The sequence below is a fragment of the Equus caballus genome, chromosome 2 (assembly GCF_041296265.1).
Source record: "Equus caballus isolate H_3958 breed thoroughbred chromosome 2, TB-T2T, whole genome shotgun sequence".
Classification (NCBI taxonomy): domain Eukaryota; kingdom Metazoa; phylum Chordata; class Mammalia; order Perissodactyla; family Equidae; genus Equus; species Equus caballus.
Window position 1 is genome coordinate 23,373,917 of NC_091685.1, and position 26,004 is coordinate 23,399,920.

At 46.4% G+C, this 26,004-nt stretch overlaps 1 protein-coding gene across 4 annotated transcripts in view; it reads left to right on the top strand.

Annotated features, from left to right (window-relative positions):
* The window catches only part of CSMD2 (CUB and Sushi multiple domains 2), a 592,855-nt gene that overhangs the window by 408,897 nt on the left and 157,954 nt on the right, over positions 1 to 26,004 (top strand). For all 4 annotated transcript variants that reach the window (XM_023633833.2, XM_023633839.2, XM_023633859.2 and 1 more), the window contains 3 exons: positions 1,672 to 1,828; positions 3,614 to 3,805; positions 9,228 to 9,354. In XM_023633833.2, coding sequence (XP_023489601.1) covers positions 1,672 to 1,828; positions 3,614 to 3,805; positions 9,228 to 9,354 — 476 coding nt within the window. The remainder of the gene's footprint in view (positions 1 to 1,671; positions 1,829 to 3,613; positions 3,806 to 9,227; positions 9,355 to 26,004) is intronic.

Sequence of the window (26,004 nt, forward strand, 5' to 3'; positions counted from 1 at the left end):
TCATTTATCCAGTGAGTGTTCAAATTTCCAATTATCTCATAAATGTCGTAATATTTTTTAAATTTGCAGTTTATTTGAATCAGGATTCAAATAATGTCCACACATTGGATTCATTGCCTCCTGTCTTTTTTAATCTGTAGATTTCTGCCTCCATTTCTTTTTCCCCCGACTTGTACTTTATTTCTTGAAGAATCAGGTCATTTGTCCAGTGGAATTTTTCACATTCTGGATTTTGCTGACCACGTTCCAAGAGTATCATTTCATACGTTCCTCCATCCTCTGTATTTCCTGTAATTTAGAAATTGGATCCAGTGGCTTGATCTGACTCAGGTTTTGTTTTTTTTTTTCAGCAAAATGACTCCATAGGTAGTGATGTGTCTTCCATCAGAAAGTGCATGATGTCTGCTTGTCTCTCTTATTGTCATGTTAGCAAGTGGTAATGATTAATGCCTTGATCAATTAATTCAAATATATATTGTAATGGGTAAAAGATTTTTAGAACAATTTGGATGAATCAATAGGTTGAACTCTTTGAACTGATATCTCTTTTTCTGTCGGAACTCTGGAATTCTCTCAGTCTATCAGTGACATAAAGCAATTGCACATGGGATCTGGAAACAGACTTGAGGCTCCCAGGGGCCTCAACAAATCTCTGTAATATACAGCACTGTTAGCTTGAAGGATAGCTTCTTTGAGAAAGCTTTGCTTCATAAATAGTAGGATGGAAATATTGTTCCAATTTGCTGGCAGCTGGCACCACATCCTGTGCCATGCACAAATGTTCATCACCCACCCATAGATCCCGTCTTTGATATTTACCAAAGCACCAGGGGGTCCTTCACTCAGTCACAACTTCTGTTGTTATTTGTACAATTATCTAGAAAGGAGCAGCAACCTCGAAACCTGGGGAGCCAGTTCATTATTCTGACGATTGTTGTCTTTGCTGGTGCTCAGAAGTTCAGGGGACAGATGGGAGTCGGGCAAGCCAGATGCCTGCACAGTCCCACCCCTGGCAAGCCCAGCAGGCCCTTGCCGGAGCCCTCATTTTAGGAGGGAAGGGCAGAGGCTGAGCTTGGGGAAGGGAAAGGGACCGTGACACATGACACATTGGTCATTTTAACTCCATCCTGCCTGGACCCCAGGGGCCGTGTCCAACAGGGAGGTAGAGATAGGCCACTGTCACAGTGGGGTGGGGTCAAGGAGGAGGAGAGTTTTCTCATCTCCTGGAAGGATGGAATTGAGTGTTTAGCGATGCAAAGATGTCGAATGCTTTCACTGCCTGCCTGTGTGTAGAAACAGATGGCTTGGGCAGTCACGCAGCCGCAACCTGGCCTCCCCAGGCTGCTGAGGGGTAAGCTGGCGCCATATGGGGTTTGAAGGAACAAGAGCAGATCGGCACTAGAAAGGTTAGAACAGCAACCGGTTCCTAGAAACTGATTCTCACTGAGATGGGCCGGGCGCAGAAGTGGCACCAAGTGGAGACGAGAGGAGCCGATCACTGCTGTTACTTGCTAGCTCCCCTCTGCCATGTTCCTTGCATCTGATGACTCACTGCCCCTCTAACAGTTTTAATGGGTGTTAAACTCTGGCAATGTGGGCTGAGGGGTGAGAGCTATTGTTCAAACCAAGGCTGTGCTGACGACACTGGGTTGGGGTCTCTCCTGTGTCCAGGTCTATGATGGCAACAACAACTCCGCCCGTTTGCTGGGGGTGTTCAGCCGCTCTGAGATGATGGGGGTGACCTTGAACAGCACATCCAGCAGTCTGTGGCTTGATTTCATCACTGATGCTCAGAACACCAGCAAGGGTTTTGAGCTGCAGTTTTCCAGTAAGTGTTTCTTGCATCAAGTGGACGACACATCAGGCTTTCCTTGGTTCCACAAACAGGGAGGTTGAGCTCAGGACTTCACCCATCACTTCACAGGTCTGTTTTTCTCTAACTGGCTCATGCTTAGCTGGTTGTTTCCTCTAAGACATTGTGCCTGTAATGTGGATAAGCTGCCACTTGGCATACAGCTCTCTGGCTTAAACTAGTAGTAACTGAGTTGAGAGTCACTCTGTATCTTTTACTCTCTAATACTTTAAAAATAATCAACTTTGAGCCTTTTAATTAAAGCAGCCAAAGATAGCCTTTCCTAATCATGGCGTTTATAAAACAGTGTTCAGCTACAGCCAGACGTAAAAAATGCAAACCCTCGTGTATAATTATGTTCTTTTTTTACTACTCCCTAAAGAGTTGAGTCTTATTCTTTCCGTCTTTTGTCATGATTTTAACTTTCTCCTTTACTCCCAGGATTTTGAAAATGGAAAGCACCCAGGTTGAGATGCAGTCCCAGAGTACTGGGGATTATGTCCCCATACTTTGTCTTCACAGACATTTTATTCATTGATTTTAGCTTCTGCTTGCCCAGGAGATACAAAGAAATGTACTTTTCATAGACTGTTTTAAAATCCAGTGAGTGTCCATAAACTGATGAATGGATAAACAAAATGTATTATGTCCATCCATACAATGGAATATTATTTTGCCATGAAAAAGGATGGAGTTCTGATACATTCTACAAGACGGATGAACCTTGCAAACCTGCTAAGGGAAAAAGGCTCATCACAAAAGGCCACATATTGTATGACCCATCTATATGAACTGTGCAGAACAGGCAAATCCATAGAGAACAGAAAGAAAATTGGTGGTTGCCTAGGGCTGAAGGAGTTGGGTTAAAATGTTCATGGCGCTTCTTTTTGGGGTGCTGAAAATGTCCTAAAATTGACTATGATGACCATTGCACAGCTCTGTGAAAATACTAAAAGACATTGAATTGTCCACTTTAGATGGGTGAGTGTTTAGTGTGTGAATTATTTTCTCCAATAAAGCTGTTAATAAAAACAAATCCGATGAGCCTATTCAACACTCCTCTTGCCTGGGCTCCGGGCTGTCCAGGGGTCTGTGCCTGTTACAGCAGGCGGATCAGTGGAAGAGGATTAAATAGAGTCACATTCAAATTCCATTTCTATCATCGGAGATTGCGTGACTTTGGAACAGTTTATTTAACCTTCCCAAGTCAATGTGCTCAGTTGTAAAATGCAGATAATTATACCTCCCTTTAAGACTCCTGCGAATAGCAAGTGAGAGATAACCCTTGTCAAGCACCATACAGGCAAGCTCTGTATAAGCTCTGCAGAGGTGTCCTTCTCCAGCCTTTTGCGATAGAGTGTATTTAAGCAGGACATAATTGAGCTTTGAAACATACATTTGAAGTGACTTTTCCATATTACATTATCCCATCAGAATGTCTCAGTGAGCAAAATGGAAAGAGCAGCTCCCGCTAGCAGAATGCTATGGGGTCAAACAAAAGAAATAGAAAACCCAGACCCTATACCTGAAAACTATTAACAGCTGTCCTGGGAGAAGTAACAAATCATTTACATAGAGCAGCAGGGGAACAAATACTCCATAATACACCCTCCTCTGAGCACAGCAATATGGTGGCCCCGAGCACTGAGGCCAACAGAACCTAGAGGCATGTGCTGGGGCAGCTTCCTCGAGAAAACGGGCTTTGAGGGTGTATGGTTTCTGCCACGACATTGCTGATTCTGTCTCTTCTCTCTTCGCCAGGTTTTGAACTCATCAAGTGTGAAGACCCAGGAACCCCCCAGTTTGGCTACAAGGTTCATGACGGAGGCCATTTTGCAGGGAGCTCTGTGTCCTTCAGCTGTGACCCTGGATACAGCCTTCGGGGCAGTGAGGCGCTGCTGTGTCTGAGTGGAGAGCGCAGGACCTGGGACCGGCCTCTCCCCACTTGCGTCGGTAGGAGGCCTCTTGCTCTTCAAGTGACCCCTCGGGTGTCCCCTAGCCCCAAGCTCCCAGCTCTGGTCTCATTAAGGGTCTCAGTGTCCCTTTGGAGGCCACGCTCCAGGGCCTTGGGACATCTAACTGGACTGAATCCTGCTGTTCACGGGAACCATCACTCACCTGCCCCACCCTTCTCCATTTCCACACTTTCACACCTCATTACACCCGGACAGCAGCGCAGTCAGGCAAGTGGCTTGCCATTGTCACACATTTAGCAAGTGGGACCAGAGCCAAGTCATGCCCTCAGAATTGTAATGTTGGCAAAAGAGAAGAGGTGGGAGAGTCAATCAGAAAGGAGGAGGAGGAGCTTTGCCTGGGTTCCAGGGGTTCCTGCAACACCAAGACCCAAGCAAGTCCCCAACTCACTCTGGGCTTCAGTTTCCCTGTAGGCAAAATGGGGCTCCTTTTTGCGGGGAATGTTGAAAGAAAGAGTAAGATAATGAGCTAGCATCCATCTCATTCTTAAGAAAGAATATAATAATGAATGTAGCATCTTCTTACGCCTGTTGTGCCTCCAGAATGTCAGCAGAGGCTCTCTGGAAGCGTCATCCATGTGTCACAGGGCAAGAGAAGTCTGGTCCAAGGCAGAGTGTGAAATAGGCAAAACCTGTCATTGTGCCTCTCCTGCCTTTTCATCTCTCCCTGCTGATCAGGATTCCCACCACACTGCTTTGTCCTGCTTCCCCATCCCCGAACACCGGGCCTTTCCCTCTCCATGCCCTTCCCCATGTCCCACAACCTCAACGTGTCTGTGCAGCACTGGCTAATCTTATAAGAACAAAACATCCACTGGGAAGACATTTAAGTACCTACCAAGAGCCGCATGCCAGAATTGGTGCAGGTGTATGTTTGGGTAAGTGCCGAGGCAGAGAAATAAAAAAAGACAGAATAAGGCATTTTCCCTGCCCTTGGGGAGCCCATACCCTAGCAAGGAGAAGAGACACATAAACAGATCATTATAATACAAGGTAAGCACTGTAAGGAGAGCCATGTGCAAAGTGTTGGAGGATACGAGAAAGTTTTGTATAGGAGGTGATATTTCACTGGAGACTTGAAAGGATGGGTAAGAATTCACCAAGAGAAGGGGTGGGGTGGGGAGGTGGACATTCTAGCCTGAACATGTGCAAGGGCTGGAGGTGTGAACGACCATGGTGGGAAGTGGTCATGGCCAATATTCTTTTCCCCTAGGCAACTACATTTTAACAAAATCTTCAACGCTGTTACACAAGAGTGTCTAAAGGCAAGGATTTTAAGCCGGACAGTGGACAGACCAGGATAGTGGCCTTTAAGTGGCCTCCAGAGTCTTCCTTTCTCTTTGTGGTTGACCCAGTCTACAGGCATGCTCCATCCTTTTCTCGCTTTGTGCCTTTTTTATCCCTTTCTTTCCTTCATGTGTCAGGTCCTGTGCTAGGCACTAGTAAAACAGAAGAGCAGATCTCCAGGCCAGCAAGGGAGTCACATGCATAAACAGACAGCAGTATAATACCATAGGCAAGCCAGAGCAAGCGAAAGAAGGAGAGATGACGAGTCATGTTACAAGACAATGATTTACTTTGCAGAAAGGATTCTCTGTAAGGTTCTTTTGAATATCAAATAGGCCAGTTGGACTGAACTTAGAGAATCCACTCAAACAGTTCTAGTAAGAGTATTTATACTTCAAACCCCGGAGGCCTTCCCCACTGAGACCCCCTCAGGCCCCACTGAGAGGATGAGGTTGTGTATTTGGGAATATGTGTGTAGATTTTTGCATAAGTCATGTTGTGGTAGTCTTTCTCATGATCTACCAGAAATGACTGCTATAGCATCCAGATGTTTTCTTCATTGATGAGTGGACGCTACAGCCCAAACGAAGCAGCCAAGGCTCTAGGATGGGAAGAAGGGAGAAAACCAGAAAGAGCAGAGTCTTAGGGTCTTGTTGGTGAATCTGCTGTTTGCTGGCCACCTGGCCACTGCTGCCCACCTGCCAGTCCCCAGATAAAGTGATCCATGAGGAAAGAGGATGTGTGTCCATGAGGAAGTGCTCCCAGGGCTGCTGCCTCCAAACACTCACTTTCTGGGAAGCAGGGGGAATTTTCCACCCGGAATATGGAAGGAAGCTCTAGCCAAGGACATGGAAAATATCCTGCCACCTTTCCAGCTACCTTCTCTATCTGCGGGGCCAGGCAGGCTTCCTCCCCACAACCTAGAGCTCATCCTTTCACCCACACCCTACTCCCTGCCATGGGCCCATTCAGCCCTGCATCTTTTAGTCCCAGTTGGCACCTCTCATCCCAACACCACCACAGAGGGAGGGCTCACAGTGAGGCTTGAGCAAAGGATCTGGTCTCTTGAGCAGGCTTACTGGCAGAGGGCTCCCTACCCTCAACCCTGCCATAGTGGTCCTGTGTGAATGGGGCCCAGGAGATGCTTAATGGGTCCTTTGTAGCAACAGGTGAAGGTTTGTACCAACAGACTTCCATTTGTGACTTTGATCCCATCTTCTCCTGTATCTTCTAGGATCTTGCTCAGTCAATCATTCCTTTTCCTAAAAAGCTTTGCAGTAAATCTCCTCTTTGTTTTCGCTCATGCTCCCTTGATTCAGAACCTGATAGTAACTTTCCTGGGAAGCAATAAACTTCTTTCATTCATTTGATCATCCACCCATTCAATAAACATTTATTAAAGCATCTCTACTGTGCCAAACACTCTACTAGATATTTGGTGTGCAAATTTGAGTAAGTCAAGGTCTCTGCTGCCGAGGAGCTTAAAGTCTTGTGAAGGAGATAGATGTGATTTTAATGACAGTACACGTGCTATGATAAAAATCTGTTCACGTTATAATGGAGACACAAAGGAGGACAGTGTCAACTCTACGTGGAGAGGGGAGGGTATCACAAAACGTTTCATAGGGAAGATGTTTATTGGGTTGTCCATCCAAGTAGACACATGAAGAGAAGTCCATCAGACTTGGCTGGACCAAGGGGCGCTGGGAGGGAGCCAAAGAGGCCAAAGGGAGCCCCTCTGGAGGGCTTCTAGACAGACTTTCTTGAGGGATTTGGACTTCATTCTGGGAAGGAAGGTTTACAGCAAGCAGTGACACGGTCAGTTTGCATTTTAGGAAGACCTTTCTGGTGACACTGCCTAGGAGGGGCAACTGTGCCACCCTAGAGATGGTGAGGGCCTGAGCCAAGACTCTAGCAATGGGGTCAAATGTGCAAAGTGTCATGGAGGTGCAGGGATGGGGTCCCAGAGGCAGATTAGATGTGGGGGAGGAAAGAGAAGGCCAGGAGGATCTCGAGCTTCTGACCTAGGTGAGTGCTCTGATGGGGAATGTAGACCTCTTTACTGGTCCCTGCCTCCAGTCCCGCCCCCTCTGCCCCTTTAACTGCTACCAGAGTGCTCCAACGTGTCAAGTTCACTAGTGTGTAAAGTGGGCAGCTTTTGTTGTTAGTGCCAGTGAGTTGATTTCGACTTCTAGTGACTCTGTGTACAGCAGAGCAGAAGCCTGCCTGGTCTTTGTGCACCATCCTCTCACCTCCCAGCCATGTATCAGACAGTGCTCCACTGTATTCATGGCTAGTTTTTTCAGAAGTGGGCTTAGCTTTCAGCATCACAGCAACATGCAGCTCTCATAGTGTGACAACCAACAGACCCATGATGTGGTTCCCTGACCTGGAAACTAACGCGGACCATGGCAGTGAGAGCACAAATCTTAACCGCTAGAACACCAGGGCTGGCTAAAGTGATCGGTTTACTCATGTGTATGAACACTCCATTCTTCCCCATCACAGAGTAAATATGCAACAGCCTGGTGTGCAGTGCCCTTCGATGTAGGATGCTTGCCAGGCTTTCCAGCCCCATCTCCCACCATGCCCCATCTCACACCCTGTCCCCCAACGCACCATGCTGTTTCACACCTCCAAGAATTTTGCACATATCCTTTCTCTGTCTGCAAAGCCTTTTTCCTGCTGGCCTCCTCGTCTCACCTCTGCTACCCAACCAATATGGTCAACTCTTGCTCCTCCTTCAGGATTCATTTGAAGCCAGAGCCCTCCCTAACTCTCCCTGCCCCCTGCTAGGGCAAATTGGTCCCTTTCTCTTCTGTGCTGCCACCGCCATGAAGGTGCCTCTGTTAGGACACATGGCACGCACTGTGGCTGTCCCCTGCTCTCGACTATAAGCTCTTCGGAAGAGGGACACAGTGTCTTATTTTCCTCTGAACTCCTGGCACCTAGCACAGGTCCTGTTGCAGTTGATGAACAGGTTCAAGTGTCTACACCTTCCCCCAGAGGCTTCAAGGAGTTTGGTCACATAGTAGGCTGTCAGCTCTACACCCAGGGACCTTTTTTTAAGTAGCTTTATTGAGATATAATTCATATACCGTACAGTTCACACATTTAATGAATTTAGCAACTTAATGCGTTTTAGTATATTTACAAGGTTGTGCAGCTGTCACCACAATCTAATTTTTGAACGTTGTGTCCCTGCTAAAGAAACCCCGTCCCCATCAGCAATCACTCCCCACGGCCCCGCCCCCTCAGGTCCCGGCGATCACCAATGTACTTTCTGTCTCTGTAGACTTGTCTGTTCTAGACATTTTCTAGCAATGGAATCTTACAGTACGTGGCCTTTTGTGTCTGTCTTCTTTAAGTTAACATGATATTTTCAAAGTTCATCCATGTTGTAGCATGGAGCAGTACTTCATTTTTTTATGATCAAATAACCTTCCATCATCTGGATATACCACATTTGTGTATCCATTCATCGATTGATGGACATTTCAGTTGTTTCCATTTTTTAGATATTATGAATAATGCTGCTATGATCACTCACGTGCAAGTCTTTGTGTGAATGTATTTTTTCGTTTCTTTGGGTATACCTAAGAGCAGAATTGCTGGGGTCATATGGGAACTTTGTTTAACATTTTGGGGAACTACGAAGCTGTTTTCCAAAGCAGCGGCACCATTTTACATTCCCACCAGCAATGATGAGGGTTCTGGTTACTCCATCCTCACCTACACTTGCTCGTGTCTGTCTTTTTTACTGCAGCCGTCCTTGTCGGTGTGAGTATCTTATTGTGGTTTTAATTTGCATTTCCCTAATGACTAATGATGTTGAATATCTTTTCATGTACTTATTGGCCATTTGTATACCTTCTTTGGAGAAATGTCTATTCCAATGCTTTGCCCATTTTTTAATTAGGTTGTCTTTTCATCGTTGAGTTGTAGTTCTTCCTAGATTCTGGGTACAAGTCTCATCCAGGGACCTTTCTATATGCTGTGTTCAGTCACCGGGAATGAACGAGAGGGACTTGGGGACACAGGCAAGAGGAGCCACCGAGTCACTGCTGGCAGCGCAGGCCACCCCATGAGACTCACTCTTTTGGGATTTCTTTCAGCTGAGTGTGGAGGGACAGTGAGAGGAGAGGTGTCGGGGCAGGTGCTGTCTCCCGGGTACCCAGCTCCCTACGAACACAATCTCAACTGCATCTGGACCATCGAGGCTGACGCCGGCTGCACCATTGGGTAAGTGTCAGGGCTGCTGAAGTCACCATGGCCAGTTGTTCAGGGGAATCATCACCAGCATCATCACCAGGCCACCCAGTGAATGGCTGGCCCTGCGCACCTCACCTGGAGACCCTTGTGATCAGCAGTGGCTGCTGTGACCCCAGGCTTGGGCTGGGGCCCCAGGAAAACCTGGAAAGACCAGCCTCAGCCTCACAGTGCTGAAATCCAAGTGCAGACAACTCTCTGGCCTCGATGGCACAGTTACAAGAGAGCAGCTGAGGACATAGGCTTGAAGTCATACGGACCCCAGTTTGAATCCCAGCCCTGCCGTTTACTGTTTGCAGGACTTTGGGTAAGTCCCTCATCCTCTCTGAGTCCCACTCTCTCCTTCTGTAGTGTATGGGTTGCAATACCAGCTTCTCAGGTTGAAGCACTAAATGTGACATTGCAAGTAAGGTGCTCAGCACAGCACTTGGAACACAGGAAACATCTAGCGATGGTTCTGGGGTTATTTCTCTGACAGTAGTAAGGGTCAGCTCAGAGCTGTAGGACCCCAGATTGTTTCCTTTCGCAGTCTGTTTCCTCATCTGTAAATGAGGACAAAAATGCCTATGTTTTGGGTTGTGGAGGGAATACTTACAAAAGTCCTGCACCGTGTCTGGTACTGGGTACTCCCTCGAAATATAACTTCCTTTCCATGTAAGCACCTGACTACCAGGAATTACCTATTGGAGTTGCACAGAGTCAGAGAAGAAGGGGCATCATCATTTATCAAGCACAGGGCCTGGCACATCTATTGCCTTATGAACGCTTCACAATAGCCCTGTTAATATTAACAGTAGGCCCTAATAATACATAAGCGTTATTACTGTTCCCATCTTATAGATGAGAAAACTGAGATTCCAAGAGAATGCATAGTGTGTCTAAGTTCGCACAGTGATCAGGAAGCTGGGATGTGAGCCCAGGTCTTTCTGAACCTTCACACTATATGACACTGCTGGCAAAGCTGGGCCTTCAGCTGCGGTTCAGATGGGCTTTGAGGAAAAGGGCAGGTTGGGCTGGCGGGATGAAGGGAGCTGTGGAAAGACGATCAAACAAAGCAACTGGAGAGGAGACAGTCTGGCCGCAGTGGGGGCTGCGTGTGGACGAGGAAGGAGAGGTAGAGGGTAGCATTTGGGCTGTTTATGGAGGATATTAAATGCCAGTAAGCAAGAGGGAGCTGTGGTAGGTTCTTGAGCAGGGCTGGCCCACCAGGGTTGTTTGCAGTGGAGAGGACTTCTGGGGAGGAGACCCGTCAGGAGTCTGTTGCAGGGATCCAGGAATGAGATGTCTCGGCTTTGGAATTGTGGGGAACCCAGACAAGCAGCTGGGAGGAGACCCCTGCCCTGGAGAGTCCTCAGTTAAGGGGCACTGCCTGAATGGGAGTGTTGCTGCCAGAGATACAGAGATTCATACATTTGCTGATGTCCTGAGTATTAAGTCCTTGTATTAAGTGTTTGCTATGTGCCAGTTTTTTAGCTAAGCCTCGTGCAGAATGAGATCAGCAAAGCTCTTAGGGTTTTTGCACTATTAGGGGGACAAATTATACATACAAACTCATCCTGCACACTCCTGCTGGAATAACGAAAAGCACACCTGATCAACTCACCCTCTAACTGGAAGCCTTCCATGGCACCCATGCTCACAGAAGCTGAGCATCTCATCCTGGTTTTCAAGGCCAGCATGACCTCAACCTCCCTCCTTGACCTTATTTCCTGCCACTTCTCTTCGATGACGTTCCAGTGAAGCTAGGTTGCTGGTGGCACCCATACGTATGTTCATGGCCTTGCTCTGTGCCTTTGCCTCTTCTCTGCCTTCCCAGAATGCCCTCCTCCCTCCCAAGGCTTTTGTCTAAAATTCCCCATCCCTCGAAGTCAAGTGCACTGTCAGCTCACCCATGACGTCTTCCCTGACCCCCTCTCTTGGGGGACTCCTAGGAGTCATTTCTCCTCTTCTGAACTCCCATTGCCCATGGCCTGGGTTTACCTGATGACACTGAGTACTTTTATCCTTCCTTTACGCTCCTGTCTTACCTCCCCGACTGGAGCTGTGGTCTCTGCCTGATCCATCTTTGCCAAGTCGCCAGGCTCTCAGCACAGTGCCCCCAGTACCTGGGAGAGGCTCAAGTATCAAGTGATGAATGAATGAATGAATGAATTAGTTAATTAATTAATGAGGACTCAGGTACAAGGGTAGTTATATGACTAGCAGATCCGTGATTGCCCCTCAGTAAATATGAAATGAACAATGAATGAGTCAAGAGCAGAATGACTCTTACTTTAGTGTGCACATATGCAAATCAGGAGACGGTTTTCCTGCTTTCCTACCTTAGAGCATCCTTCATTCTCTCATTCATTCCTTCATGTAACAACTGTCTATCTGTTTAATACCTGGCAGTACCTGTGCGAGGTGCTGGCATGAGATGGCACAGATGAATGAGACCCATTCACTGTTCACAAAGAGGAGACGTGCATGTATGCACAGTGTGAGGTGGTGGCATAAGGATGAGGGGGAATGAAAGGCGGGACAGAAGGAGACCAGAGAAACTATCCTGGAAAAGACGACACTAGAGCTGAGTCCTGAAGGATGGAGAGGAGGCTGCCAGGTAGCCAGAGAGGAAGGTTGGCTGGAGAGGAAGGGCATTCTAGGAAGAGGCAGTGACTCAGGGAGATCAGGCTCCAGGAGCTGGAAGTGGGTCCACGTGGCTGGAGCATCACCCGCCATTTGGTGGCGGGGGCAGCAGTGGGAGATGAAGCTGGTGGAACCGGCTATGTGCGGCCAGAGGGAGAGGGCCTTGGGGGCTGTGATGCTGGGCTTGGACCTAGCCAGGCAGCCTTGTGGAGAATGGGGTAGCCTGAGTCTGGGAGCCCAGTGAGAAGGCTGTCTCCAGAGTGGTCGGGGGGAGGAGGCCTGAACCCAGCCAGCGGCAGTGGGGATGGAGAAGAAGGGACAAATTCAGGAGACGTTGAAGCTGTCACACCCGCTGGTCTCTCTCTCCTCAGTAAATATGGAAATATTTGAGGTTCCAAATATTGAGGTTTCTTCCATTTCCCCATTTTTTGTTTCATAACATGCAATGTGTAAAATATACAGATAACTTGAAAGAATAGTACACCAAGCTTCTGTATACTTACCACCTAGACTCAACCACTGTGAATATTTCGCCGTATTTGCTGTCTCTCTTTTTTCTCTTTCCATTCTTTTTTTTCTTTTCTTTTTGCTGAATCCCTCAAAAGTACATTGTGGACATCATGGTACTTCCTTCCTAAGTACTTTGGCATGCGTCTTGTAAAGAGAAGGTTATACTCCTCCATGACATAGCAACATTAGCATCCCCAAGATGCACGGCATTAATCCCCAGGAATTAAGGTTTAGGACGAGGGTTGGAGGAGAGCAGAGAGATCTAGGAGCAGCTGACAGGAAGACAGGAAATAAATGATGCGATTTCTGGGCAGGAGTGAGGACTGTTATCACTTATGGAACAGAGAGTGTGTAGGGAAGGAGACCTTAGCTGTCAGGAAGAGAAGATCGAGACAAATTCAGGAAATATCCTCTCCTGAGGGACACAGCCAGAACTGTAAAGTCATGGGGCGCACTGAGTGTGTGTGAGGAGCCCAGGATGGGGAGTAGCAGGGAGAAGGTGAAGATAACTTCAGTTCGCCATCTGGAAGGTTTCTTGGGGCCACACAGCCTCAAAGGAGCTAACGCAGAGTGAGCAGAGGAAGGCTTCCCAGCGGCAATGAGAGCCGGAGAAGATGGAGACGGAGTGGCAGGGCGCCTTCCCTCCCTCATTCAGTTTCCCGCCCCAGCTTGTCCTGTGTGTGCAGCGTCCCCGTGCACGTCTGTAGTCTGTGCTCAGGTGTGTTCTCTCTCTCCCTCGCTCCCTCACTCTCTTTTTCCCTCTTCCTCTCTCTCTCTCCCCCTCCCTCACCCACAGACACACCCCTCACTTGAATAACTAGCAGCAAAGTTAAGAGAATTCCAAATCAGACTGAATTAAGACAAACACAAAAAGCCCCTTTTGTGTTTGAGTCCTTATTCAGAGTAAGATTTACTTATTATTTCTTAAATGGGAATATCTTTGTAGAATTTTTCTATATAAAAAATAGATGCTCATTTTGAAAAATTCAAAATGCCAACAATAAAGAAATCTGTAAAGTGGTAATCAAAAGTGCCCATAGGGGCTGACCCCGTGGCCGAGTGGTTAAGTTCATGCACTCTGCTTCGGCGGCCTGGGGTTTCGCCGGTTCGGATCCTGGGGTTTCTTCCATTTCCCCATTTTTTGTTTCATAACATGCAATATGTAAAATATACAGAAAACTTGAAAGAATAGTACACCAAGCTTCTGTATACTTACCACCTAGACTCAACTCAATTGGCAACGGTTGTTAGCTCAGGTGCCAATCTTTAAAAAAAAAAAAGTCCCCGTAATCTTACTCTCTTCTCTTCCACACACCGCTCATGAGATAACCATTGAGGTCCATTTGTACTGATTCTTTTAGATGTTTTGTATGCTGACATGCACATAAAACAAATGCAATAAGCATGGTTTCCAGAAGATCATCTCTCTGCAGGGCTCAGTAACTTGCTTTTCGCTTTACCATTTAATTGTATATCATCGTCTTGCTCTGTCAATATATATAGATCGGCCTCATCCTGGCTGATGGCTACAGGGAATTCTCTTGTATGCACAAGAGAATTCGTTTTTTAACTACTCCCCTATTGATAAAGTGAATATTTTCAGTTTTTCACTCCAGTAAACATCCTTATACATGAATCTTTGAACAGTTGTCCAATTATTTCCTTAGGATATATTCTTAGGCGGCCCATTTTGATACATGACCTCAAATCTCCCTCTGGATATGGCAGCAATTTACACATCCACCCAAGCCTGCTGCCCACATGGCATCACTGGTTGTCAGTCCCGTCAGTGTTTACCAGTTTGATGGGCAAAATGATACTCACTTGTCTTTGAAGTTCACTTCTAAATAGTCTGTAATTTCAGTTTAGATTTCTCTTTAACCTGAGTATTTAAGAAATTTTTTTTGAAGTTACTAAGTGGTTATAGATTTTGTAGGATCTTTTTTATTATTTTTACTGCAGTATGCCCTTTTTACTTTTTGAATTTTTGTCTTATTTATGTTCCATGTATATTTGAAGAAAGTGAAAAGAGTACAGGGCTGTATACATTTCTTTTAATCAAATGTATTATGCTTTTTTTCAAACAAAACAGGTTACGCTACTTTATTGCTTTCTTTTAGCTTTAATTCTTCCTGTTGTTAGCTAACTTGATTTAATTGGCTTTGTTTTTCCTCTAGTGATTTGAGAGTCCTCTGTCCTATTTTTATTCTTCCAGTGATCTTGTGTTTTCATTAATTCTGTTTTCAACAGTATTTATCTTGTTATTTCTCCCCTTTATTTGGGAAATCTTGTTGTTGTTTTCATTTTCATTTCAAGGAAGCTGCGTTTCTTGTTTTCGGATTGCTCTCGACAGTCCACTTTTGTTTTTATCAGTACGTTATCATCTTGCATCTCCCCGAGAACACTATTAATCTTTTGTTTCACGATGTCTCCTGTTTTTCCCTGCGTTAACTGCATTTTGCGGTTGGGCCATTTGGTCTGATTATCCTGCTGGATTCCTTTGAAGAGCTAATTCTTTTTATGTCCCTGGAGTTTTGTCATTTATTCAGTATCAAATTGTAGCTAAGAGCTGGACTCTGGCGCCAGTGCACCTGCTGTCTTCCTAGCTGTGTAGTTTGGGAAGCTCTGTGAGCAGGTGCTCTGTGCTTCAGTTCTCGTTTCTATAAAAGTGTTGATTAAAAACAGTACCTCCCACATAAGGTTACTATGAGGATGAAGTGAGTTGACATATCCAAACACTTAGAACAATGCCTGGCACGTGATTCCCAAGTGATGGGAACTCCCTCCAGGAGCTGGGTAGGTGGTTGTTCGTTCTACCCAGGTGGGGCATCCCCTACGCACAGCTAGTTGTAGGTCCCACTCTAGAGTCACAGGTGGTGGACGCTGTGCTGTTGGTGGAGCACGTGTCAAGCAGGCTTCCCCTTGGGTGTGCCAGGGACGGGGTAGGGGGGATGTAGATAGCCCAGAGGCCAGTCTATGGGACTATTCCCAAGAGCACAGACAGGAGAAGGTTTGCAGATGCCTCTCCCCATCTTGCCCCAACCCCCACCCCCACATTAGAGGGGACCAGAGGGATCTGTGGTCAACCTCAGCCCAGCAAGCTGGGCAAAGATAGTCCCTTTCCAGGAGTTCCCGGGAGGGATAGTAGGTGGCTGCAGGGATGAGTGGTCAGGCTGACCCCTGGGTAGGGTCCAAGCAGGAAAGTGGGCCCTTCCTGGATGTGCATGACAAGAGTTGGCTGGCAGGCAGACCATGCCTTGAACACAGAGGGGCGTCTGCAGCATTTGGCCAGTGTTTCTCCAAGTGCCAAGAATGGGACAAGCTGGCAGCTAACAGCAGAAGGGCAGGCCAGTGAGCTGCACAATCCATGTCACTCTTTCCTGTGTCTTCAGTAGGTGGGACATGGAAGTTTCATCCCATATGGGTGGGCGTCTTCTCAGTTTCCAATGTTGGGTCGGAGTTTCCCTTCTTATAATCAGTGGACCAGCTCAGACAAAAATTGGGGAAGAGAGGGACGCAAAGCCTTTTGCTCTTGGTCCTTCCCTCTACCTAACATTTATCAAATATCTACAGCATACCAGGTTCTGGATCAGTATAAATGTCCCCATTTTATAGATGAGATCATTGAGGCCCAAAAAGGATGAACATCTCATAGTTACCCAGTGATATGGGTTTCAAACCTGTTCTGTCTGGCTCCAATCTTTTCTCTTCCCCATCTGCCATTCTGACACTGGTTTGGTTCCATTTAACAAAACATGAATTGAACACCTCTGGGTGATGCTGTGCAGTGTGAAATGCAAAGATCAGGCTAAGGCCAGTCCTCGTCTTCAAGGGGCTCACATTCTAGTGGGAAATAGTGAAATAAACAGGTACCTCCTAGACAAGGTAGATGCTGTAAGTAAGTGTAAGCCAAGTTCGGTAATGGAGAAGAGAGAGAGAAGTTCTGCCTGAAGATGGAGAGGCAAACATCCCAATTGAGGGGAAGAGAATGAAGGCATGAACATAGGGGAAAGTATGGGGTCTGTCCCAGAAAGAGTGCTCACTTGTTGTGGCTGGACTTTGTGTGGTGGGCGGGGGGGGGGAGGGGGGGGAGATAAGTTTGCATGGGTAAAGAGGAGCCTCTGCAGGACCCTGAACGCCAAGATGAGCACTCTGAATGGATTGCTCAGTATGCCGAGGAGTCATGGGGATATTTTGAAGACAGTAACGACATTCAGTTCAATTAAAAAACTTCGAATATTTATCAGTGCCAGGCGTTCTGCCAGGCACTGAGGGTATAAATATAAATAAGAAACAGTCCTTCCCCTTGAAGGTCTCAGTCTTATAGACAGAAATTTTCGGTTAGGAATAGAAGTAGAAAACCGACTCAAGCTGGCTCCAACAGATGGAGGTTCACTTTTCTCCTGGAACGAGAATCTGAAGGTCCCGTCCAGACCTGGTGCAGATGCTCAGGATGCCATTGCTTTTCTTCTGGCTCTGCCATCCCCAGGCTTTCATCCTCTTGATCACCTAGTCAGCTGCTACAGCTCCAGGCATTGTGTCTGTGCTCCAGTCTGAAAGAAGAGGGAAGAGGAAAGGGCCCAGAGCCTTCTCCCGGGGAAGGTTTGATTTATTCAGGAAGAACCACCTTCCTCAGAGACATCTTCCAACATCTCATTAGTCAGACCTTGTCATTAGCTGGCTGAGGGAAAGTGGGAAATCAATTTTGTTTTGTTTTTACAGTTTCAATAGTAGCGACAGACAGGAGTTTTAGAAATGGAGTATGGACAAGCCAACCTAGTGTCTGCTACAGATTCTAATATAGTGTGGTAAAAGCTGTAGTAGAAATGTGTACAAAACACAATAGAGAAGCATTTGCAGGAACAGTTCCTATTCCAGGTGGCAGCTGGGGGTGGGTGTTACAGAGAGGACGTGCTATTCTGGCTGCACTTTAAAGCACCATAGTCGTTCACCTTGTCGCAGGGAAGGAGGACCTTGCAGGCACGTGAAAGAGAGGAAGGGGTGAGTGTGCACACGTGCTTCTGGAAGAGCTCCTTGTCTGGGTGCCATGACAACATCTCTGCTTCAGGAAGCTCGTGGTGGCAGTGCAGAGGATAAATTGGCTGCGAGACCAGGGAGGAGTCTAGTAAAACTGTTGGAGGGGTCCTGGTTACAGTCAGAAGAACTGCGTTTTGTTTCTTGAGTACAGATTTGGTTGGGCTTGAGGGCTGTATGGGGCTGGCTGCATGGAGAGGAGGAGAGAAGAGACAGTTCTTTGTGGGGTGCTTTTCCTAAAGAGATCTAGTGCCCATGGAGGATGGAGAACTTATTGCTCCCGGAAGCTCTGATTTCTGCTTCTAATGCTCCTTAAGTGGTAAAGCTTGTTTTTGGCTAATGCTCCCAGTTTGTTGATTTTTTAACCATCGAGATGCTTCTTAATAATTAAGGCAGAGGGTAACCTGGAAACTCCATTCTTGGCTGTTGGTCGCTAAGTAGTAGGATTACGAGAGGAGGGTCTGTAGTTCTGATTATCCAGACCCCCAGCCCCGTGGAGCTTGTCTTCCTGAGAGGCAGCTGGACTAGAGAAAACATCTGGCTGTGCCAGAAGCCCAGATTCCCCGGCTGCCGTGTCACATCAATCATAGGGCAGCAATTCCCCCACTGTGATCCACATTGCTTCCCTTTAACCAGCAAGTGGGAAGCTGGCCCAGAGGAGGCGGAAGGACCAGAAGTGAAGCTTCTGTTCACAGCTCTTGCCAGGAATCGTGGCTGCAGGGTTAGCAGCTTCCAGAAGGTGTATTTTTGGGCAGTGACAGTAAGTTAAACCTTAAACAGAGAAAGTCTGTGTACTTGCGGTGTAAGAGCTGACCTCCTGGAGGACCAGAACAGATAAGTGCATCCACAGTGGGGTGTTCCTTTGTCAGATGTAAGTTCCAACAAACCGGGGAGCTCAAAAGTTTTTGAAGGAGAGGATGTGGATAACCCGTAGGTATAAATGTAGCCTTAAGAGTAGTAGGGCTCTCTGGCAATTTAGTTTCTCACAGATCACCTCTAGCAAAAGAAACACAAACTACTTCAAATTATCCAAGAGTAGTAATCCAGCTGGGCTACACTGGATGGCCGAATTGGCCAGAATACCTCAACTTGACTTCCAGTTTACAACCCCAGAAATGAATTCCACCGTCTCTTAGGAGGAGAATAAACAGTGCAGTGGAAGAAATGCAGACCTTGTTGGTTGGCCGCACTGGACCGGTATTGATCTCTCCCTTTCAAAAGATAAAGAAACAAACAAGCAAAAATACATAAAATAAGTGTGTGATGCCACTTGAAACATACCATTCATTAAAAAAAGAGAACCATTTCCCTAAAGAAATAGAAACATGTCTTCTGAAAGGATTTTGCTATATTAGACAGAAGAAAATTTAAACGAATCAATAGATCATATTCTCATTTAAATATAAGAAATAGGGTTGATAGGTAGCAGAAGATGGATGATGAAATGGGGAGGGGCTCTCCTGAGACAGAAAGACAGTGATGGAGTAAAAAAATGCAAAGAAACTAAATGCACAATAACAATTCAAATCCACAACGGCAGCATTGATGCCTTGCAAGAAATAAAAGCATTGAAGTGGGAGACAAACTGGAGAATCTCTCTGAGACCACAGAGAAAAAGCATGGAAGTATAGAATTAATGAAAGAAAAGTTGCCAAATATGGAAGACAGAATACCAATCTAGGCAGCATAAATGAAGAAGAACAATGAGCAATGGAGCAGAAGGAATCATAAAATACAAAATGTTAGCACACTCCCCTGAGAAAGGGGCAGAGGGATGGAGTAACCGCTGGTAAAACTTTCTTGGTGGACCGAAAAAACTCACCGGGTTTCAGGCAAAATGAATTAGATACAACTGGATGAAAAATGAAACAGTTGTAAGAATCATAAAAAAATCCCTAAATGCATTTGGCAAAACACACTCTTACAGTGAGCACATAATCAGATCTCATCAAATAAAACTGTCATTTACAAAAGAACCACCACCACAAAGCATCCACCTCCTAAGATTTCTTCTCCTTTGTATCGAAGGCCAAGCCAGTGGTGTTTGGAGACCCAAGAATTGTTGATTCAGCCACAATATAATATGCTCAAAAGCCACGGAAAATGGACACGCAGGCTTCTTGAAGAACTTGCAAAGACATTGCAGTTGGCTGAATGATGGCCCCAAGGATACCAGGTCCGAATGCCTGGAGCTTGAAAACGTGACTTTATTTGGAAAAAGATCTTTGTAGGTGTGATTAAATCAAGGATCTTGAGATGAGGAGATTATCCTGGATTATCTGGGTGGGCCCTAAATGCAATCACGTGTGTCCCTGTAAGAGGGAAGCAGAGGGAGATTTTAATCACACAGAGGAGAAGGCGATGTGAAGACAGACACAGAGATTGGAAAGATGTGGCCAGAAGCCAAGGAATGCCAACAGCCACCAGAAGTTGGAAGAGGCAAGGAATAGATTCTCCCTTAGGGACTCCCAAGGGACTGGCGCCCTAAGGACACCACACTTCAGCGTGGTGATACTGATTTTAGACTGCTGGCCTCCAGAACTGTGAAAGAATAAATTCCTACTGTTTGAAGTCACCAAGTTTGTGGTTCTTTGTCACAGCAGCCACAGAAAACTAAAATAGACATATAATTTTCAGCCTACTGAAATGTTTAGAAAAAATATACGAAGAATTAATGACCATGAAAGACGATATTTAATTTGGGTCTATGGTCCCTGATTATATTGTCAGTGGTTTGATAGCTGGGAGAAGGCAGAGGAGAAAGGAAAATCTTTTTTAGATTTTCTGTCTTACATAAGGGAGAGTGAAATGGTATGTTATTTTTTCCTTTAATAATTAAAGAAAATGCAAATTTAGGAGGATTTTTGAAAATGTTTGAAGATAAAGTAGAATTAAAAGCAAAATGTATACTTTAAAAATCAGTGAAGAAAGTGTGAAAACTAAGAATTACAAAAAGAAAAATAGCAAGAAAATATAATAAAAAGCATAAAACAGGATGATGGAAATAAGCTTGTATTAGTCAGCAGTAATGGCTAACTGATATAACAAATAAACCCCAAATCTCAGTGTTCCAACACAAAAAGTTTCCTCTCTCACTCACTTCACAGTACAATGCTGGTCAGGGCCCTGGGTGTGTGTGGGCGGGCGTGCCTCTTCCACAAAATAATTCAAGGCTCAGGCTCATTCCACATGACCGCCTCGCAGTCCTCTGGGGCTTCCTCGTGTCTGGCCCACTGAGGAGGGAATGAGAAAGCATGAGAGAGTGGAGCAATGCTTTTTAAGAGTCAAGCCTTCCCCCAACATCCCACTGACCAGAACACATTTCACAGCTCACCTAATCATAAGGGAGGATATGCCCAGGAGGAAGAGGAAACAAGAGTTGGTAAGCACATAACGTCCTCACTGCCACCAAGTGCAAACATTTCAGTTCCGATAATAAGTATAAACTCCCTTTTGTCTGGCCACTCTGCAGTGTGAGGTAGAAAGGAATGGGAGGAAAAGAGGCAGTTCCTGGAGCAGGCCAAGGTTACAGAGCTCAGGATGCTCAGGGGAGTGGGAGGGTCCATGGACAGGGCCCAGAGCAAAGATGACCTATAGACTGAGACCTGGTTGAAGGATCAGCAAAAAACTAAGGTCAAGTGAAAGAGCAGAGTGCCAGACCCAGGAATGCCGAGTAAAGGGTCTGCAACAGGAGTGGGCAGAATGACGTGAGGGGCATCCCAGACGGAGGTCCCCAGGTGACGGCACACAGGGAAAGGAAGCCTCTATTGTTATGTGTGGTACAATTACTGTGACCGACCTGTGGGCAGAGGGAGCTATAGGGAGGCATGAGCAGGTGCCCCCAAGTTAAACTTCTTTATTGCAAAGAAAAGATTCTCAGGTTAGGTAAAGAAAAAAAAATGCTACCAGACAGGAAAACAAGGGAATATTTAAAATAAAAGGTTGGGACAAAGGAATAGTATGAATAAATAAATAAATAAATAAAAAAGCAGGGGTCACAGCATTGCTTTTGCTTTTCCTAAAAAAAAAAAAAAAGTTAAAAAATATTAAAAGGGAGAGAGGGAATTATTTCATGTGATAAAATGCGTAGCCCACAATAACGCTAACAGTCATGAATCCTTATGCGCCAAATAACCTAACAAAAAAACGTAAAGCAAAATCGGTTAGAAATGCAAGGAGAAATTGACAATTGTAGGAGAATTTAACACATCTCAGTCAAGTAAAGTAAATAAATAAATAGAACAAAAGTGGAATTTTAGGTGATTTTGCCATTTATTGATGTTATTCTGTGTATAGGGCTCAGTGCTGGAGGCTTTATGTGTGATTTCATTTACAATAAACCTCTTAGTGACACTACTGGATAAATGATGTTACTGCCATTTTACAGAGGAGTAAACTGAGGCTCTGCAATGTCGCCCAGCTGGCTATCACAGAACTAGTGTTTGAACTCATGTCTGACTCCACAGCCAGTTTTTCCCATTTTGGAGGAGGCATGAGCCTTTCCTTTTATGGAAAACATTTCCCCCAAGAAGAATAAAGACACATCTGCCCCTCACAGAATCCCCGACACCTTCAGGGCGGGTTCTGGCTGATGATAGGCAGTCACAGAGTGACTGGGTGACTTACAGGGTGATGGGGCAGAGAAGGCAACTGGTCGAAGGTCACCCGGCGAGGTGGAGTGGACCACAAGGCGGTGGACTAAGTCCTGTGTTTGTGCCCCCACCTCCCAGAGCATCAGTCACGGCAGCTTCTTCAGTGACCTGAGGCCAAGGTTTACCCTTTCACTTATGAAAATGACAAAAGAAGCTTTTTTTCTATTGCATACCAGCTGGCCCCAGGAAAGAAGAGCCTCTAATTTTGCTCTAGACGCCGATGCTTGCTTTGGAGTTTGCTGTGCCTTCTCAGTTGTTGCTCTTTGTATAGCACAATGCTGTAATTGTTGTTGTCTGCTGTTATGATCATGGTTTAATTGTTGATTTGCAGCTCCGTGTGGCTCAGAGGGGGGCATTTTATAAAACAAGTATTATTTTCTTATTGTCATTTCCAGTGTCACGGAGGATAATTTAAGCTGCATTCTCATTTGGGGACAGGAGTGATTTCTGACCCTTTCCCCCTGCAGCAGCTGTTCATTCGCGTGCCATTTTCCCCTGATGTAAAGATCCGCGTTAAGATCTTATTGGTGCAGCCTCCGTTGTGTTCGTGCGGTGGTGACAGTTGCTTGGGAGCACCTGATGCCCTTTCATATTCTGGGGCCCAGCCAGAAGGCAAGTGAAATCAACATATCAAGATGGTGTGGAATTTTTTTCTCATTTTGCGTATCTTTCCAATGTGCAGTGAATACAGATGAACCACCTGTGCATCTTGAGGTGGGTAGTGTCCAAGAAATGCCCAGTGTGTTAGTTTCCTCACACTGAAAGGACTGAGGACCATCATCCCAGAAGCGAGTTTTGCCTGTCCACGGCACTTGAGGGGTGCAGGCTCCTGCGATGAGAATCCAATGCTCTCCTAGCTTTCCATATTAAGGCTCTGCTAGTTAATCTCTTCCTGTCGTTGAAGCTGAGTGTCATGAACCTTACCAGCCTTACCAGCAAAGCCCAGGGGAGTCTCAGTGGTAGGCTGATGGGAAGAGGTGAGGGAGCGAGGGCCAGATCAGGGTGCCCTCACCTGGGGACGTGCTCTTGGGAGGTTGTGGTGGAAGGTGGGACTAGGTGGAAACACAATAATGAAAAGGTGTGTAGAGATCCCGGAACAGGGACAACCCCACAATCCAGGGTGCTCTGCAATTGAAGCAGGTGGCAGCCAGCTGTGAAATGAAGACCCAGCCCCAGAGAGAGCAAACATAGGTTCAGGGCAGCCCCCAGGGGAACAGGAGAGAACCAGAGACCAGTGAGGCTGACTAGCTGAGCTGACCTACTTGTTGGTCATCATGAGAGCCCAGGTGCACCCCAGGCAAACTGGATACCAGACTTGGACAGGAGACCAACTCAAGGCCCCTCCTTTGGTGGGAACGGGGCTCCTCCCTCCTTGCCCCCAACCCTACTCCAGCACCATGGAAACGGCTCCCACTAGGATCACAAGGACCACGCGTGCCTTGCCTTCTTCCCAGCTTGGACATCAGTGCCATTTCCTAGACTTTCTCCTCTCTTGACTTCCAGGACGGCACCTTTTCATGGTTTTGCTTCTGCTTCCTCGACGCCTCGTTCTTCATCTCCTTCATGGACTTCTCTTCTCCTGCTCATCCTTAATGCCATGGTTCCCCAGAAAACTCCCTTCTCTGTGTGCTTCTCCTGCTACATACTCATTGGGTGGGGTTGTCCAAACCTATAGCTTCTGGTCTCACCCACCTCCACCCCAGACTCTTGTCCTGCTGAAGAATTTGTAGTTTCCTGGGGGTACCAGTCTCATCTTTCCCACCGTGTCTTTGCACAGCCTGTTTTCTCTGCCTGGCATTCACTTTTCTTCCCACACTCCTCATCCACCCCCTCATCTGGACACATCCTGTTCATCTCTGAAGACTCAGCTTAGTTGTTCCCTCCTCAAGGGGTCTTACCTCAACCCCTCCACCCAAGGTAGGGGCCTTCTCTGTGCATACATTTACCATAGTACTTATCACCCCACGTTTAGGGGCAGAAACATGCCATATTCCTGTCTGTGTCACCAGTGCCTGGGATGCTATCTGCACCTAGTACCTACTATCCACTGATTGAATGTGTGAATAACGGTATCCATATAGGGTCAGAGAACTTGTAGGGCTGGAATTAGAGAGTTTGAGACCATGGTTGCTGCATCCCCATATGTCCTGGGTTTAGACTAGGCAGCTAGCTCTGGTCCGGTGTGTGTGCAGCTAGGTCCTATCTCTTTGGTAGTGACAGAACATCAAGGGTACAGTTGTAAGATCTACAGGGCTGGATGTGGGTGGTAAAGAAAGATGTCAGAACCTCCAGCAAAATAGAAAGTATTTCCTTAGCACATAGGATTTCAGTTGCCTCTGCCAAGTGCCACACATTTGGCAAGAACAGTGGTGAGTTTTGCTGAACTCTAGGCATCCCCGAAAGCTGATGAACCATTCATTCATTTGGTTCACCCAAATCAAGAGCTTAGTGTGGGTCAGGTGCTGGGTGCTGAAGAAATAGGGATGAATGAGGCACAAACACAACAGTTAAGGAACTGGGGAAGACAGATAAGTCAACAGGTGACTAATACAGTGGGAGCCCAAGGAGGGAGCATCTCACCACACTGGGTCCACGAGAGGATATGGAGAAGCCTATAGAAAAGCTCCCCACTGGATGTGGGGTATCTACCAGTACATGTTAGTCAGATGGTGTATTAGTTTACTAGGGCTGCTGTAACAAACTGAAGGGCTCAAAACAAATGTATCTTCTTGCAGTTCCAGAGCCTGGAAGTCCAAAACCAAGGTGCTAGTAGGGCCATGCTCCCTCTGAGGACTCTAGGGAAGACCCTGTTTCGTGTCTCTCTCCTAGCTTCTGGTATTGCCAGCAACCCTTGGCATTCCTTGGCTTGGAGACGCATCACTCCGATCTCTGCCTCCACTTTCACATGACCTTCTTCCCTGTGTCTCCTCAGTGCCTCTGTGTGCAGATCTCCCCTCCTTTCTCTTATAAAGACGTCCGTCATTGGATTTAGGGCCCACTCTAATCCAGGATGACCTCGTCTTAACTTGATTACATCTGCAAAGACTCTACTTCTCACTAAGGTCACAGTCACAGGGACCAGGGGTTAGGACTTGAACTCTCTGAAAGAGACAATTCAACCCACTGCAGGTGGTATGGTGTGAGGGCTTGGAAACCTCCAGGCAGAGGGAGGTCCCCAGAGCCAGAGAATAAGAGGGAAACGGATGAAGGGTGAGAGGAAGGGGAGAAGGCAATGGGATGCTCAGGAACGACTTGGGGTGTCCCATAGGGAGTCTGACTTTATTCTGTAGGGAAGGAGGAACGACTGGTGCGGATGCGTGCCTGAGAAAGATCACCCTGGCCCTCGTCGAAAAGGTGAGTTGAAAGAGTGGGAGAGAGTTTGGGTCCAGGAAGGCCAGTTACATTTTTATTCCTCTGTATACGCTAGTCCATCTCTTGGGATCTTCTGCCTCTTTTTCACTTTCCTCATGGTATTTTTTTCTTTCTTCAAAACTGCTTCAAAGACACCTCCTCCTTGGAATTTTCCTTGCCTCTCTCAGTTAGAAGAAGAAGATGTAAAAGAAAGGCCTTTGGTACCAGACAGATGTAGTTTGATGGCTGCCTATGAACCACACTAGCTGTTTCACCCCCACCCCCACCCTGGCGAGCTGCCTATGTTAACCCCTGGGGACTTCAGTTCCCCCATCAGCGAGATGGAGAAAATCGACTCTAAATCAGAGGGTTATTATGAGGATATTAGACAATATACATAAAGTACTTGGTACATAGATTTCCTGCAAATATTTAGTTCTCTTCCTCTGGT